Here is a 15,691-nt window from a genome sequence, read left to right as displayed (position 1 = left end):
ACACAAAGTTAGTAATAGATATAGTTTGAAAGCTTTAAAAGGAAAAAAATAAATAATGATACTTCTGAAAAGTCACTTGAGTCGTTTCTTCTCCAATTTTCTAAAATAAAGTAGCTAATTTTACAAACAGTATGTATACCTCTCCTGAAAAAACTGTGAAATCAGAAATCTTTGCAGAATTTGCTGACAGTTTAGGAATTCTGGTGTGGTTTGAAGCACTCCCCTGCTTTTCATTCATTCCTGTAGAAAATACTACCTACTTCCCAGCACTTTGGAGGCTGAGGTGGGAGGATTGCTTGAGGCCAGGAGATCAAGACCAACCTGAGCAACAAAGTGAGACCTCATCTCTGCACACACAAATTAGCCAGGCACAGTAGTGTATAGTCCCAGCTACTAGGGAGGCTGAGGAGGGAGGATTGTTTGAGCCCAGCAGTTGAAGGCTGCAGTGAGCCATGATTGCACCATTGCACTCCTGTGGGGCTATAGATCTATACCCAGTCTCGGGAAAAAAAGAAAAAAAAAAAAACTTCCTACTAACTGCTGTGGACTGTTTACTAATGGGAATATGGCAGTAAGCAGACATTCTGCCGTCAAAGAATTTACAAATAAGTAAAACAGTATGTCAGGTGGTGATAAGCACTTAAAATTTTTTTTTCTTTTTGAAACAGTCTCACTGTCTCCCAGGCCAGAGTGCAGTGGCAAGATAACGGCTCACTGCATCCTTGACCTCCCTAGGCTCAAGTGATCCTCCCATCTCAGCCTCCTGAGTAACTAAGACTACAGGTGTGCACCACCACATCTGGCTATTTTTTTTAGAGATGGGGTCATCCAATGTTGCCCAGGCTGGTCTTGAACTCCTGAGCTTAAGTGATCTGCCCACCTGGGCCTCCTTCACTCTTGTTGGGATTTTAGGTGTGAGCCACTGCACCTGGCCATAATAAGCACTTTGGGACTAAAGCAGAAAATAGGACCTAGGGATGTGTGTGTGCATGTGTGTGTGTAGGTAAGTAGGGCTGTTGGAATTGGAAAAAAGGTGGCTAGGGAAGGCTTCATGACCAGAAGCCTCATGACCTTTAGAGAAGACCTGAAGGAGGTGACAGCAAGTCATGGGAATAACTAGGATAAGATCATTCCAGGAAATGTGAGGCATCAAAGGTTCTGAGGTGAGAATATGCTGATATGTTTGAGAAATAGCAAGGAAGCCAGTGTAGCTGGTATAGGAATGAGTGGGGAGGGGGTATTGGAGAGGGGAGAGTAGCAGGATATGAGGTTAGAGAGGCAATAGAAAGCCAAATACAACAGGACCTTGTATGAAGACTGAGTGAATGGAACAGACACTATTGGAAAGTTTTGAGAAGGGAAGTGACATCCAACTTAGGTTTTAAAATGTTCATTTGGGCTGCTGTGTTGAAAATAGATTATAGGAGTCAAGGGCAAGGAGCTCACAACAATTTAAGAGATGAGAGTGGCTTGGACAGGTTAGAAGTACCCAAGGTAATGAGAAGTGATACATCTTTTTTTTTTTTCTTTGAGATTTTGAGATGGAGTTTTGCTCTTGTTGCCCAGGCTGGAATGGAATGACGCGATCTCGGCTCACTGCAACCTCTGCCTCCCAGATTCAAGCAATTCTCCTGCCTCAGCCTCCCAAGTAGCTGGGATTACAGGCATGCACCACCACACCCAGCTAATTTTGTATTTTTAGTAGACACAGGGTTTCACCATGTTGGCCAGGCTGATCCTGAGCTCCTGACCTCAGGTGATCCACTCGCCTCAGCCTCCCAAAGTACTGGGATTACAGGTGTGAGCCACCTCGCTCGGCCGAGAAGTGATATATCTTGAAGATGGAGCTAATAGGATTTGCTATTAGATAGAAGAGAAAGAAGTCAAGGATAACTCCCAGTGTTTGTCCTGACCAACGGGAAGGTTGGGGTTGTCATATACTGAGGTAGAGATGACTACAAGAGTAGCGGGAGGTTGGCTTTAACATTAAATTTGAAATGCCAATTAGACATCCAAGTGGAGATGCCTACTGGACAGATGACTAGAGAGTCAAGTTCAAAGGAGGGGTCCAGGCTGGATATACACATTTGGGAGATATCAGCTTATGAATGGGATGAAACAGAGTGAGATAAGTAAAGGAGTAGTAGTAGAAAATAGAAATGTTCAGTGTTTAGAACTGGGGAAAAGAGAGAAACGAGACAGAGAGTGGGTGACTATGATGTAGATGGGAAACTAGGAAGAGTATGGAGATCTAGAAAGAGTATGGAGTTCTAAGGAGGAGTGGCCAAGTGTGTTAAATATTGCAAAGTGGTCTAATAAGATGAGGCCTGAAAACTTCATTAGAATTAGCAAGGAGAAGGTCTTTGATAACTTTTTTTTTTTGGGACAGTCTTGCTCTCTCACCTAGACTGGAGTGCAGTGGCACGATCTTGGCTCACTGCACCCTCTGCCTCCTGGGTTCAAGCGATTCTCCTGCTCAGCCTCCCAAGTAGCTGGGATTAAGGCACGTGCCACCACACCTGGCTAGTTTTTGCACTTTTAGCAGAGATGGGGTTTCACCATGTTGGCCAGGCTGGTCTTGAACTCCTGGCCTCAGGTGATCCACCCGCCTCGGACTCTCAAAGTGCTGTGATTATAGGCGTGAGCCACCGTGCCCAGCCGCTTTCATCTTTTTTTTTTTTTTTTCCTCACTTTTCTCTAGGATTAGCCCCCCAAACTCGTTTCCTAATCCCTATTTATAAATAGCTTCTGGTCTACTTTCACCTCTTCAATAGCTACAAAGTGTTCGGTGAATTAAAAATAACCATCTACCTCCAGCCTGGGCCACAGAGGAGACTCCATCTCAAAAAGAAGAAGAAAAAAAGCCATCTACTTTGTTAAACAGAACAAAGAATTTGCTGACATCTTGAGCTTTTAATATCTGCTCCCTCCTTTCACTTAGAAGTGGTTCTAGGCCGGGCGTGGTGGCTCATGCCTGTAATCCCAGCACTTTGGGAGCCCGAGGTGGGCGGATCACGAGGTCAGGAGTTCGAGACCAGCCTGGCCAATATGGTGAAACCCCGTCTCCACTAAAAATATAAAAAAATTAGCCGAGCGCGGTGGCGCACACCTGTTGTCCCAGTTACTCGGGGGAGGATGAGGAAGAAGAATCACTTGAACCCGGGAGGCGGAGGTTGCAGTGAGCGGAGATTATGCCACTGCACCCCAGCGTGGGTGACAGAGCAAGACTCGGTCACAAGAAAAAAAGAAAAAAAAAAAAAAAGGAAGTGGTTCTAAATAGTAATATTTTGTCTGTCTTGGACTTACAAGAAGGATTCCTTTTTCAACTAAGACCTTCAGTAAATTCATTAAAAGAAAGTCTTTGTTTCTTCCCCATCTATTCCTGTGTCTCTTCATATTGTTGACTACGGTAGTTTTAATGTTGCTTTTTGATATTACTACATTTGGTTGCAGATTCGGATTCCCAAGTTTTCTGTGACATGACTGCCTCTGGCTATTTTTTAATTATAGGGTGTTTGTAACAAAACATCTTTTTTTGTACTCCTGAGGGTTGGTCTGTTTGCTTATGTATATAAATCATTGTTGTTAATATTATGTTTGTATTGCATCCATAATCCCAAACTATCCTAGAATGTTCACTCCAAGAGAGCAGGGTTATCTTCCTTGTTCTCTCCTGGCACTTAGGTGCTCAATAAATATTTATTGAATGAATGAATTTCAGGCCTTCTTCTAGGGCTGCTCTGGTCTCTGGAAACAGCACAACTCCCAAGCCTTTTTTTTTTTTTAAGATCCTCCCTCCCTCCCTTCCTCCCTTCCTTCTTTCCTTCCCCATATTGCCCAGGCTGAGATCGAACTCCTGAGCTCAGGCGATCTTCCCACCTCAGCTTCTCGAAGTGCTGGGATTACAGGGGTGAACCATGACGCTCAGCCTGAGTGTTTTTCTTGAGGGCTGTAGAATCTTTATGCTCACTTCCACTGTGACTTATGCTCACTTGCTTATTAGGCATGGATAAAACATCTTTCTTAAACTGACAGCAGATAAGGGATGCTGGAAGGCAAAAAATGTCTAGAAGGGTTATGGGAAGAAAGCGAGGAATCATTTCTACAAGTGGCAGAGATGACAGAAAGATGCTTTGAAACTAAAAATCCTTAAAGGATGGTATGATTGGTATTGTGTCTGTCGTTATGATACCTGCATTATTTAGCATGGAATTTTAAAGACAGGGTACACAGTTATGAGAAGCAGCCCTAAACTAGAACAAATATTTCCTTATTCTCAGTCCAATGCTCTTTACTATATAAGCGGCAATAAGGGATGAAGGATGTTGAGTTCAAATTCGTCGTCTTTTCCCATTTACTAGCTATGTCCCATTCTGTTCCTCAGTCCTCTTATCTGTAAAATTGACATAATACTAACCTCTACCTCTTAGGGTTGCTTTGAAAAATTCAATGAATTTATGTATGTAATTCCCAGAATCAGTAAACACCCAAAAAATATTTCTCAGGGTTCTCGACACCAAATGTTCAGTACATGTATTGAACTGTTCACAAAAGAAAACTAAAGACGTTTTATGTGCAAACAGTGATCCTGGCCGGGCGCGGTGGCTCACGCCTGTAATTCCAGCACTTTGGGAGGCCGAGGCGGGCGGATCACCTGAGGTCGGGAGTTCGAGACCAGCCTGACCAACATGGAGAAACCCCGTCTCTACTAAAAAATACAAAATTAGCCGGACGTGGTGGCACATGCCTATAATCCCACCCACTAGGGAGGCTGAGGCAGGAGAATCGCTTGAACCTGGGAGGCGGAGGTTGCAGTGAGCCGAGATTGTGCCATTGCACTCCAGCCTGGGCAAAAAGAGTGAAACTCCATCTCAAAAACAAAACAAAAAACAAAAAACAAAAACAGTGATCCTCCAGCCTCTGTCTATGTCTGATTTAAAAATATTTTTTTATTTTTTTCGAGATGGAGTTTCGCTCTTGTTGCCCACGCTGGAGTGCAATGGCGCGATCTCGGCTCACCGCAATCTCCGCCTCCCGGATTCAAGCGATTCTCCTGCCTCAGCCTCCCGAGTAGCTGGGATTACAGGCATGCACCACCACGCCCTGCTAATTTCGTATTTTTAGTAGAGACGGGGTTTCTCCACGTTGGTCAGGCTGGTCTCGAGCTCCCGACCTCCGGTGATCCGCCCGCCTCAGCCTCCCAAAGTGCTGGGATTACAGGCGTGAGCCACCGCGCCCGGCTTGTCTGATTTTATGCTAGCTGTGTACAGTGGTGAGGGAACAGCAGCCTAGGACCACAGACTGAGGGTTCAAAAGTAGCCGGAAAACGAGCCACGCTGCAAGTTGGAAAAATATCACTAGCTGGCAACCCGCCCCGCAGCCCTCTCTCCGCCCCCTTTCCCAGCTCACTCTCCTCGGGGCGGAGTTGCTGACAGTCGTAGCCACCCCAACCGCGCATTTTCTCAGCGCTCCGCCCTTCCAGACACGATAGGTAGTGGGCCTCGGCCAATGGCGACACCCCGTCATAGGAGCGGTAGCCAATCAGTAGCCAGGAGTCCGGAAAGGAGCGAGGCCAATCTAGGAGCCGCGGCCGCCACCAGAGTAGGGCTAGCGGCGCGGCAGAGCGCGGCGCAGCGCGGCGCAGCACATGAGGTAAGATGGCGGCGTTCCTTGCTCTAAGCTCTTGCAGTTGGGCTGCTATTTCGCCCTTTTTGTCAACTCAGAGCTGCTATTTCTCCTCAAAGCAGTGTCAGAGTCAGTCTTCTTCCTACAGGCTTCAAGGAGCCAGGATCTCTGGTGATCGGAGTAGGACAAAATGGCGCTCGCATGGACTTCCGAGGCCAGGCCCAGTCGTGTGCTCTGAGGCAGGCCGGGACAAAGGCGGCGTGCAGGGAGGCAGCGTGGCCGTCGCGTGGGCCTGGCGTTGTCGCTTCCCTTCATGCTGCAGCTGTGCGAGTCCTGAAGATACATTCAGCGTGGTGGGGTTCAGGGTGGGGCCGGGCATGGAGGGACAAGCTAAAGAGAGGGAAAGCCACAAATGCCTGTGGAGACCTGGGGAGGGCGGCGGGCAGTTACGGAGCGTACCTTACGGGGCCGACTTCTGCCTCTCTTTTGGAAACTGCCCGCGCGATCTGTCCAGATACGGTGGAGCAGGAATTTTCGGGAAGGGTAAAGGCTTTCTGATTTTTATTTTGACCCCGCAGGTTTTGGTTATGAACAGGATTCGGATTCACGTCCTGCCAACCAATCGGGGGAGGATCACTCCAGTGCCCAGGTCTCAGGAACCTCTGTCTTGTGCATTCACTCATCGTCCATGCTCTCAGCCTCGTCTGGAGGGGCAGGAGTTTTGCATTAAGCATATCCTTGAAGACAAGAATGCACCCTTCAAGCAGTGTAGTTATATATCGACGAAGAATGGAAAAAGATGTCCCAATGCTGCCCCAAAGCCAGAGAAGAAAGATGGGTATGTATGGATATATGTCGTTTGTCTTAAAGCGAGGGGGTGTGTGATATGTGGGCTTCAGCATAGCTGCCGCGTTTGAGATCACGTCCTTGAAAATTTGGGATTATGGTTGTATCCTTGGAAAATTGAAAAAACGGTGAAGACTGGAGGAACCCTTGAATTGGATTACTTAGTTCACCTCTTTGGTTCTTTTCCCTTATCTGTAGTAAAATAAAGGCATATTCTAAATTACTTTTTTTTTTTTTTTTAAGAGAGATGGAGTCTTGCTGTTTTAACCAGGCTGGTCTCAAACTCCTGGCCTCAAGGTGTCCTCCCATCTCGGTCTCCCAGAGTGCTGGGATTACAGGCGTGAACCACCGTGCCCGACCCTAAAATTAATCTTTTTTTCTTTTTTCTTTTTTTTTTGAGACAGAGTCTCCCTTTATTCCCCAGGCTGGAGTGCAGTGGTGATCTCGGCTCACTGCAACCTCCGCCTCCCAGGTTCAAGCGATTCTCCTGCCTCCCAAGTAGCTGGGACTTAAGGCGTGCGCCACCACGCCCGGCTAATTTTTGTACTTTTTAGTAGAGACGGGTTTTCACCATGTTGGCCAGGCTGATTTTGAACTCCTGACCTCAGGTGATCCATCCGCTTCGGCCCTCCAGAGTGTTGGGATTACTGGCGTGAGCCACAGCACCCAGCCCCTAAAATTATTCTTAATGGAGGGGTGTGTGGCTCTATTTGGCTGTCCATGAATTTTGTTAAATAACATGCAAAGTTGTATATGTGTGAAATCTTCTGTAAGAGGGTTCATAGTTTTCATCATGCATGCAAAGGTATCTATGCAAAAACATAACCTGACTAGATAATTTTGTACATATCTTGTAGTTTTAAAATTGTGTCCCTGGCTGGTCGCAGTGGCTCATGCCTGTAGTCCCAGTACTTTGGGAGGCCACAGCAGGAGGATCACTTGAGGCCAGGAGTTGGAGACCAGCCCGAGCAATATAGTGAGACCACGTCTCTACAAAAGATTAAAAAATTCGCTGGGCATAATGTCTTAGGCATGTAGTCCCAGCTTCTTGGGAGTATCAAGAGATGGGAGGATCACTTGAGCCTGGGAGTTCCAGACCAGACTTGGCAACATAGACTTTGTTTCTACAAAAAACTAAAAAAAATTTGCCGGTACAGTGGTGCATGCCTATAGTTCTAGCTATTTTGAAGCTGAGGCAGGAGGATCACTTGAACCAAGCAGTTTAAGGCTACAGTGAGCTATGATTGCATGACTGCACTTTAGTCTGGGCAACAGAGCAAGACCCAATCCCTTGCCTCAGCCTCCTAAAGTGCTGGGATTACAGGGGTGAACCACTTCATCCGGCCTGTTATTTTCCTTTAATAAAAAGTCAGTGAGTTGACCTTGGGCCAGTTAAATTCCTCTGACTTGCATTTTTAGAAATGAATGTAATAATCATTTTAATTCCCTGAAAATGATTTAAAGATTAGGGACTATGAAAATTATTGAATGCTTTCAAGAAGGGACTTATAAAATATTAATGTTTTGTCTCTTTAGGGTGTCCTTCTGTGCTGAACATGTCCGTAGGAATGCCCTGGCACTTCATGCTCAAATGAAGAAGACCAACCCAGGGCCTATGGGTGAAACACTCCTGTGCCAGCTCAGCTCATATGCTAAGACAGAGCTGGGGTCTCAGACTCCAGAAAGTAGTCGCAGTGAAGCCAGCCGAATACTAGGTAAGAATCTTCTCTCCTGGAATGAAAAAGGAGGAAGAAAGTTAAGGGGGAACTGTTTTGGGTTAGCACAATGCCTTGAACTATTTGGCAATGTTGTTAATTCATCAGGAATTTGTTGAGAATTCCGGGATTGCTTTGTTGTTTACCAATTCTTTTGAATTTGAAGTAGTGTTTGCCTAGGTTTACTCTCCTGAGTTGGTGACCATTTCTTTCATTGCTTTTTTAATGCTCAGCAGCTTTGTTAGGTAATGTCAGGAAACAATAATTTTAAGTTGATTTTTCTGTTTAAAAGGGCATGGTTTACTCATTTGTGTTGTAAGTAATCATACTGGGTTGTATTTTGTTAAAGTGTTTTTATTTCCCAGTGTCTTTGTACAAAGTTTTTTTTTTTTTTTAATTTCAAGGTTTGGGTTGATCAGTAATCTAGTTTTGTGTGGTGGAGTTACAGAGGTGGGAAGTCTTAATGGCTGCTCTCCCTTCCTTGCCTCAGATGAAGACAGCTGGAGTGATGGGGAGCAGGAACCCATTACTGTGGATCAGACATGGAGAGGTGACCCTGACAGTGAAGCTGATAGCATAGACAGTGATCAAGAAGATCCCTTAAAGTAAGTTGTAACTCCACATAAGGCATTTGAAATGTAGTTAGTATGTGGAATGTGGCGCTGCATGCTGTTAATAAATTAATAACCTAGGAGGGTTGAAGACAGCCATTTGTCAGCAGTAAGAGATTCTGTATATAAAAGTGGCATGGTTCGTTGTCATCTTGCTTCAAGGCAGGATGATTCTTTTTTAGAAGTCTTGTAATTTAGAAAAAGTTAGAACACCACATTCTACATATGAGAAAGTATAGGGGAGAAAACAGGAAATTTAGACATGGGAGTGTGGGAGGTGGATTGAGAAATGGTCACACCAGTTTAGAGAAGAGAAAATGGTTGTGAATGGGTACTTGGCCTAAACCTCAGAAATAATGTGATTGTAGTTGAATACTTCTGCAAAATGTCGTATTTATGGATTTACAAGTTTTTAAAAGTTTTATATTGTTTTAAATTGACAATTTTACATATTTATGGGGTACAGTGTGATGTTTGGATACTTGTAAACCTTGTGTCATGATCAAATCAGGGTAATTAGCATATTCATCACCTCAAACATTTAGTGTTTTTAGTGTGTGGATTTTTTTTAAAAAGAAGAAGGAAAAGGTATTCAGGAGTTTGGTTTTGTGCCTAAGAAAGAGAAACTGATTTAGAAACCCAAAAGTGATTATGTCTTAGTCAGTTTTATATCTTAGTAAGCTTCTGCTCTTCTCTTAACCCATCATCACCATAGGAGTTATAGAAGCATAAAAACATTACCACTCTGAAGTCTCTTATTTCTGTCTCAAGGTCTGGGTTTAGTGTTTTAAAATTTTTGCCTGCTGACTTCTGTGTCTTAACACTTAGTACTGATAGTTTATGTAGAGGGACTGTAAATAGTGGAAGGGGTAATTTCTAGGTTGACTATTGGGCTTTTGTTCTTGGAATAGTATTTTCTTCATTACTTTAGATTGTTTGGTTTATAAGAAGTCATTTAGGGTTACATTTTCTCCTGTCCAACTACTAACCAGGCCTGACCCTGCTTAGCTTCTGATATCAGAGGAGGTTGGGCATATTCAGGATAGTATGGCCATATGTTAAGTTTTCTGAGTAGAATAATTTCATCCATTTCTATTGAGTAATCTCACTGTGGTCTGTTCTCTTGCAGGATTCTCTCACAAATAGTAACTTAAACCAACATATTCATTTTTTTTTTTTTTTTGAGATGGAGCCTTGCACTGTCACCCAGGCTGGAGTGCAGTGGCACGATCTCAGCTCAGTACAACTTCTGCCTTCCAGGTTCAGGTGATTCTCCTGCCTCAGCCTCCCAAGTAGCTGGGATTATAGGCACCCACCACCACACTCAGCTCATTTTTTGTAATTTTAGTAGAGATGGGGTTTCACCATGTTGGCCAGGCTGGTCTTGAACCCCTGACCTCGTGATTCACCTGCCTCAGCCTCCCAAAGTGCTGGGATTACAGGCATCAGCCATCAGGCCCAGCTTCATTCCTTTTTTTTCCATTGTGGTTCTAGATGATCAAACTTGCTGCTTTGAAGAGATGTATGCTCTCTAGGGTTACAAAGGGAGTGTCATTTGGTGTGGTAAACACTCAGCTTAAGGTCGAGAAACTTGATTTTGTTAGTAATAATCTAGAGTGGATCAGTCTCTAGGAGGCACATCCATGCTGATTTAACTTGCAAGAGACTGCTGTATAAACCAAAATACCAGGTAATTTTATGAGAAATATATAAATGTGGAAAGGACTAGGCAGTTGATGTCACTCTCTCCTAGAAGAAACATGTTCAGAAGAGAAAATAAAGCCCCAAATATGGCCAACTATTAGGCAACTAAGTATAAGGCTTTCGTTAATTTTCCCAATGAGATTTTTTAAAAAAATAATTTAGGCCCGCTAAATTTATCCATTTTTAGGCGTGTAAATAGAGATGTTCAGTGTTTCCTTATAATATGATTACATATTACTATCTTGTTATATTTAATAATATAGTAATTTAGTAGTATGTCCACTGAGTGAAATGCTTTTCATTAAGAATTTTCATCTTAGGGCACCGGTGTCTTTGTCATTCATAGTATCACTTTTTGAATCATCTAATAATTTAACCACATTTATCTTGAATTGCTTGGTACAGAAAGGACACCTTTTGTATTGTTTATGATGTTGCTAGAGACTTTATTCTAACTAGAATATTCTTGGCATAGATTTTTTAAACTTCCTGTTAGTATATATGTGATTTCTCTCAAAAGTAACCACTTACTTAATTGTTTTGTTAAAAGTAATCTTTAAAAGCTTGTTTATGGCCAGGCACAGTGACTTACGCATGTAATCCTGGCACTTTTTTTTTTTTTTTTTGATATAAGAGTTTCACTCTTGTCGCCCAGGCTGGAGTGCAATGGTGCGTTCTCAGCTCACTGCAACCTCTGCCTCCTGGGTTCAAATTATTTTCCTGCCTCAGCCTCCTGAGTAGCTGGGATTTCAGGTGCCTGCCACTATGCCCAGCTGATTTTTGTGTTTTTTAGTAGAGACAGGGTTTCTCCATGTTGGCAGGCTGGTCTCGAACTCCTGACCTGAGGTGATCCGCCCACTTCGGCCTCCCAAAGTGCTGGGATTACAGAGACAAACCACCGTGCCCAGTGATCCTAGCACTTTGGGAGGTCGAGGTGATAGGATTGCCTGAGCCCAGGAGTTCGAGATCAGCCTTGACAACATAGGGAGACCCCGTCTCTACAAAATATTTAAAAATTAGCCATACGTGGTAGTGCATGTGGTCTGTAGTCTTAGCTACTTGAGAGGCTCAGGTGGGAGGATCACTTGAGCCTGGGAGGTCGAGGCTCTGTGATCGTGCCACTGCATTCCAGCCTGTGCAGCAGAGGGAGACCCTATCTCACGCACACAGAAAAAATAAATAAAAGCTTGTCTACAACATCTAATACTTAACGAAGTTTTATCCTAAAGGTAATTGTTAAGTCTTCATTTCCCTTTTTTAATAATAATTGTATCATATGACCTCTATAAACATCCAAAACTTGTTTGGCTGAAGGTTATTTCACATTATTGAATCTTCATCATTGTTTTCCAAATAAAGAAATTCGGAAAATGCCCTTTATAAGAGAGACTATTTGGTAGAATATAAGGGGAGACCCTGTTTTTTGAAGATGAATTTTAATAATAAAACCTTGACTTTCATTTGCACATACCAGAGCAAGGGGAATTAGTACATAATTTTAATGTCCAGCTCTGAAAGTCTGGCGCATTCATCTTTAAGTAAATGAGCCATCTGTTACATGAACCAGCAGGCATTCATTTAGTAGGTTGCTTACTGCCCCCACCAAATGATTTCTAATAGTAATGACTTCAGATGAATACATTTCAGTCGCAGGCTATTGGTTAAATTATCTTCTGACAGGGTGCAGTGAAATTAATTTTTTTTTTTTTTTTTTTTTTTGAGACGGAGTCTCGCTCTGTAGCCCAGGCTGGAGTGCAGTGGCCGGATCTCAGCTCACTGCAAGCTCCGCCTCCCGGGTTCACGCCATTCTCCGGCCTCAGCCTCCCGAGTAGCTGGGACTACAGGCGCCCGCCATCTCGCCCGGCTATTTTTTTTTTTTTTTTTGTATTTCTTAGTAGAGACGGGGTTTCACCGTGTTAGCCAGGATGGTCTCGATCTCCTGACCTCGTGATCCGCCCATCTCGGCCTCCCAAAGTGCTGGGATTACAGGCTTGAGCCACCGCGCCCGGCCGAAATTAATTTTTTAAAACAATTTTTATTTTTCTCATTTTCAGTATTCAAAAAGTGAATTTCATTTTAACAAACTCTACATTAAGTTAAGATTTTAGGTTAGAGACAGGTTAATGCAGTATTTTAGGTTAGAGACAGGTTAATGCAGGCATAACCCATTTTTCTGAAGATATAACTTAGTCACCTTGTGAAACTGTTATGTATTTATTTTTGAGACGGATTCTTGCTCTGTTGCCAGGCTAGAGCACAGTGGCACGATCTTGGCTCACTGCAACCTCTGCCTCCTGGGTTCAAGCAATTCTTCTGCCTCAGCCTCCCTAGTAGCTGGGACTACAGGCACATGCCGCCACGCCTGGCTGATTTTTTTTTTTTTGTATTTTAGTAGAGACGGGGTTTCACCATGTTTCCCAGGCTGGTCTCAAACTCCTGAGCTCAGGCAGTATACCCGCCTCAGTCTCCCAAAGTGCTAGAATTACAGGCTTGAGCCGCCACACCCAGCCAACCGTTATGTATTTTTAAAGCCTTTTCACATTTTCTGATAGTCTGTTAGCTTTTGTCATTTCTGTTATTTGCTGGTTTAATTTAATTTATTTTTTATTTTATTTAATTTTTAATTTTTAATGTATTATTTTTATTTATTTAATTTGTTCATTTATTTTATTTATTTAATTTTTTAATTTTGGAGACAGAGTCTTGTTCTGTCGCCCAGGCTGGAGTGCAGCGATCTCGGCTCACTGTAATCTCCGCCTTCCAGGTTTAAGTGATTCTCATGCCTCAGCCTCCTGAGTAGCTGGGGTTATAGGCGCTTGCCACCATACCCGATTAATTTTTGTATTTTTAGTAGAGAGGGGGTTTCGCCCTCTTGGCCAGGCTGGTCTCGAACTCCTGACCTCAAGTGATCCACCCACCTTGGCCTCGTAAAGTGCTGGGATTACAGGCATGAGCTTCCACGCCCGGCCCTTTGCTGGTTTTATTAACCATGTTTTGATTTTTCTTAATTTCTGTTCACTTTTACTTCAGAATATAGTTAAGTACCTCTTACACACAGGTAATATTGGCTCTTGTTTATATTTAGAAGAAATTTTGGCAGAAATTACTTGCTTTCAGTCCTAAGGTTAATTTTATATATTTATTCTATGTTTTTCAGTGACTTAACAAGCTAGTTTTTAAAAATAAAGCATAGGCTGGTCACAGTGGCTCACATCTGTAATCCTAGCACTTTGGGAGGCCTTGTCAGGTGGATTGCCTGAACTCAGGAGGAGTTTGAGACCAGCCTGTGCAACATGGTGAAACCCCATCTCTACTAAAAATACAAAAAATAAAAAAATTAGCCAAGCGTGGCAGCACACGCCTGCAATCCCAACCAACTACTGCGGAGGCTGAGGCACGAGAGTTGCTTGAACCTGGGAGGTGGAGGTTGCAGTGAGCCAACATTGTGCCACTTCAGTGAAGCCTGGGAAACAGAGCAAGACTCTTTCTTAAAAAAAAAAAAATAAATAAAAGTAATAAAATATAATTTTTGACTTAAAATTAGTGTATGTGTTTTGCCTTTTCAATAAAATTTTTACTCAAGGTATGAAACTTAAGGTATGTAGCTTGTTCTTTGTACTTATGTAATGATCAGACAAGATGAATGAAACAAAATTTTTAAAATTCAAAGTTATTCTCTTATTTATTTATTTTTTGAGACATGGTCTTGCTCTGTCACCCAGGTTGGAGTGCAGTGGTGCGATTTCAGCTCACTGCAGCCTCCCACTCCCAAGCTCAAATGATCCTTTCACCTCAGCCTCCTGAGTATCTGGGATTACAGCTATACACCACGGTGCCAAGCTAACTTTTGTATTTTTTGTATTGTCAGGGTTTTACCATATTACAGCCCAGGCTGGTCTTGAACCCCCAGGCTCAAGCAATCTGCCTGCCTCAGCCTCCCAAAGTGCTATGATTACAGGCGTGAGCTACCACACCTGCCCTCATCTCTTAATTTTGGTTGCATAAATCAGAGCTAGGGAACAGTGTTCCACACATTAATCAGTAGCATAATTTTTAGAAGGTTTTTTCTTTTTTTTTTTTTTCCTTTTTTTGAGATGGAGTCTCACTGTCACCCAGGCTGGAATGCAGTGGCGTGATCCGAAAGTTCTTTTAGTTTATAATTGACAACAAAGCTTAATCAAGTTGACATGGATACATGCCAGATCTTTGGCAATTAAGGGTTAACCTAGGGTACTGAATTTTGAGAATATTGTCAAGAAAATTAGCTGAAGACAGTGTGTAGCCCATTTTGACTAGTTATTTGAGGGTCCATATGAGCTCCAATATAGGACTATATTTTTTTAAAAAATCACAAGTTTTGGCCGGGCGCAGTGGCTCATGCCTGTAATCCCAGCGCTTTGGAAGGCTGAGGCTGGAAGATTGATCTGAGGTCAGGAGTTAAGACCAGCCTGACCAACATAGAGAAACCCTGTCTCTACTTAAAATACAAAAATTAGCTGGATGTGGTGGTAGGTGCCTGTAATGCCAGCTACTTGGGAGGCTGAGACAGGAGAATTGCTTGAACCTGGGAAGCGGAGATTGCAGTGAGCCAAGGTTGTTGTGCCACTGCACTGCAGCCTGGGAGACACAGCAAGACTTTGTCTCAAAAAAAAAAAAAATTATTTGATGTTGGTATCTTTAGTGTTTTAATTAAAATATATTGCCAGATGCAGTAGCTTATGCCTTTAATTCCAGCACTTTGTGAGGCTGAGGTGGGAGGTTCGCTTAAACCCAGGGGTTCAAGCCTGGACAACATGGTGTAATCCCATCTCTACAGAAAATACAAAAATTAGCCAAGTGGGGTGGTGCACACCTGTAATTCCAGCTACTTGGCAGGCTGACATGGGAGGATCGCTTGAGCCCAGCAAGCAGAGGTTCTAGTGAGCTGTGATCGATTGTACCACTGCACTCCATCCTGGATGACAAGAGTGAGACCCTATCTCAAAAAAAAAAAAAAAAATATATATATATATATATATATATATATGAATATGTATATGTGAGAGATACACGTTAATGAATTTAACACTTTAAAGCTGTCCTGACTGGTTAAGTGATTTCATATCAAAACATTAAGAATGTAGGTTAATAAAAGTTTAAAGTGTTCCACATGTTCACTTTCTTTTCTTTTTTTTTTTTTTTGAGACAGAG

The 15,691-nt window shown here is 43.0% G+C and overlaps 1 protein-coding gene across 2 annotated transcripts in view; it reads left to right on the top strand.

The window, feature by feature from the left end:
• The first annotated feature begins 5,581 nt into the window (after positions 1 to 5,581).
• KANSL2 (KAT8 regulatory NSL complex subunit 2) overlaps positions 5,582 to 15,691 on the top strand; it is a 29,554-nt gene continuing 19,444 nt past the window's right edge. The window contains exons 1-5 of one of the 2 annotated variants that reach the window (XM_025403463.1): positions 5,582 to 5,652; positions 5,774 to 5,978; positions 6,204 to 6,463; positions 8,008 to 8,186; positions 8,677 to 8,791. In XM_025403463.1, the coding sequence (XP_025259248.1) occupies positions 5,648 to 5,652; positions 5,774 to 5,978; positions 6,204 to 6,463; positions 8,008 to 8,186; positions 8,677 to 8,791 (764 nt within the window). In that variant the 5' untranslated portion in view covers positions 5,582 to 5,647. The remainder of the gene's footprint in view (positions 5,653 to 5,773; positions 5,979 to 6,203; positions 6,464 to 8,007; positions 8,187 to 8,676; positions 8,792 to 15,691) is intronic. The other variant, XM_025403465.1, reaches the window with a different exon arrangement.

The sequence above is a fragment of the Theropithecus gelada genome, chromosome 11 (genome assembly GCF_003255815.1).
Source record: "Theropithecus gelada isolate Dixy chromosome 11, Tgel_1.0, whole genome shotgun sequence".
Lineage (NCBI taxonomy): Eukaryota > Metazoa > Chordata > Mammalia > Primates > Cercopithecidae > Theropithecus > Theropithecus gelada.
This window is presented reverse-complemented; position numbering and strand designations above follow the sequence as displayed.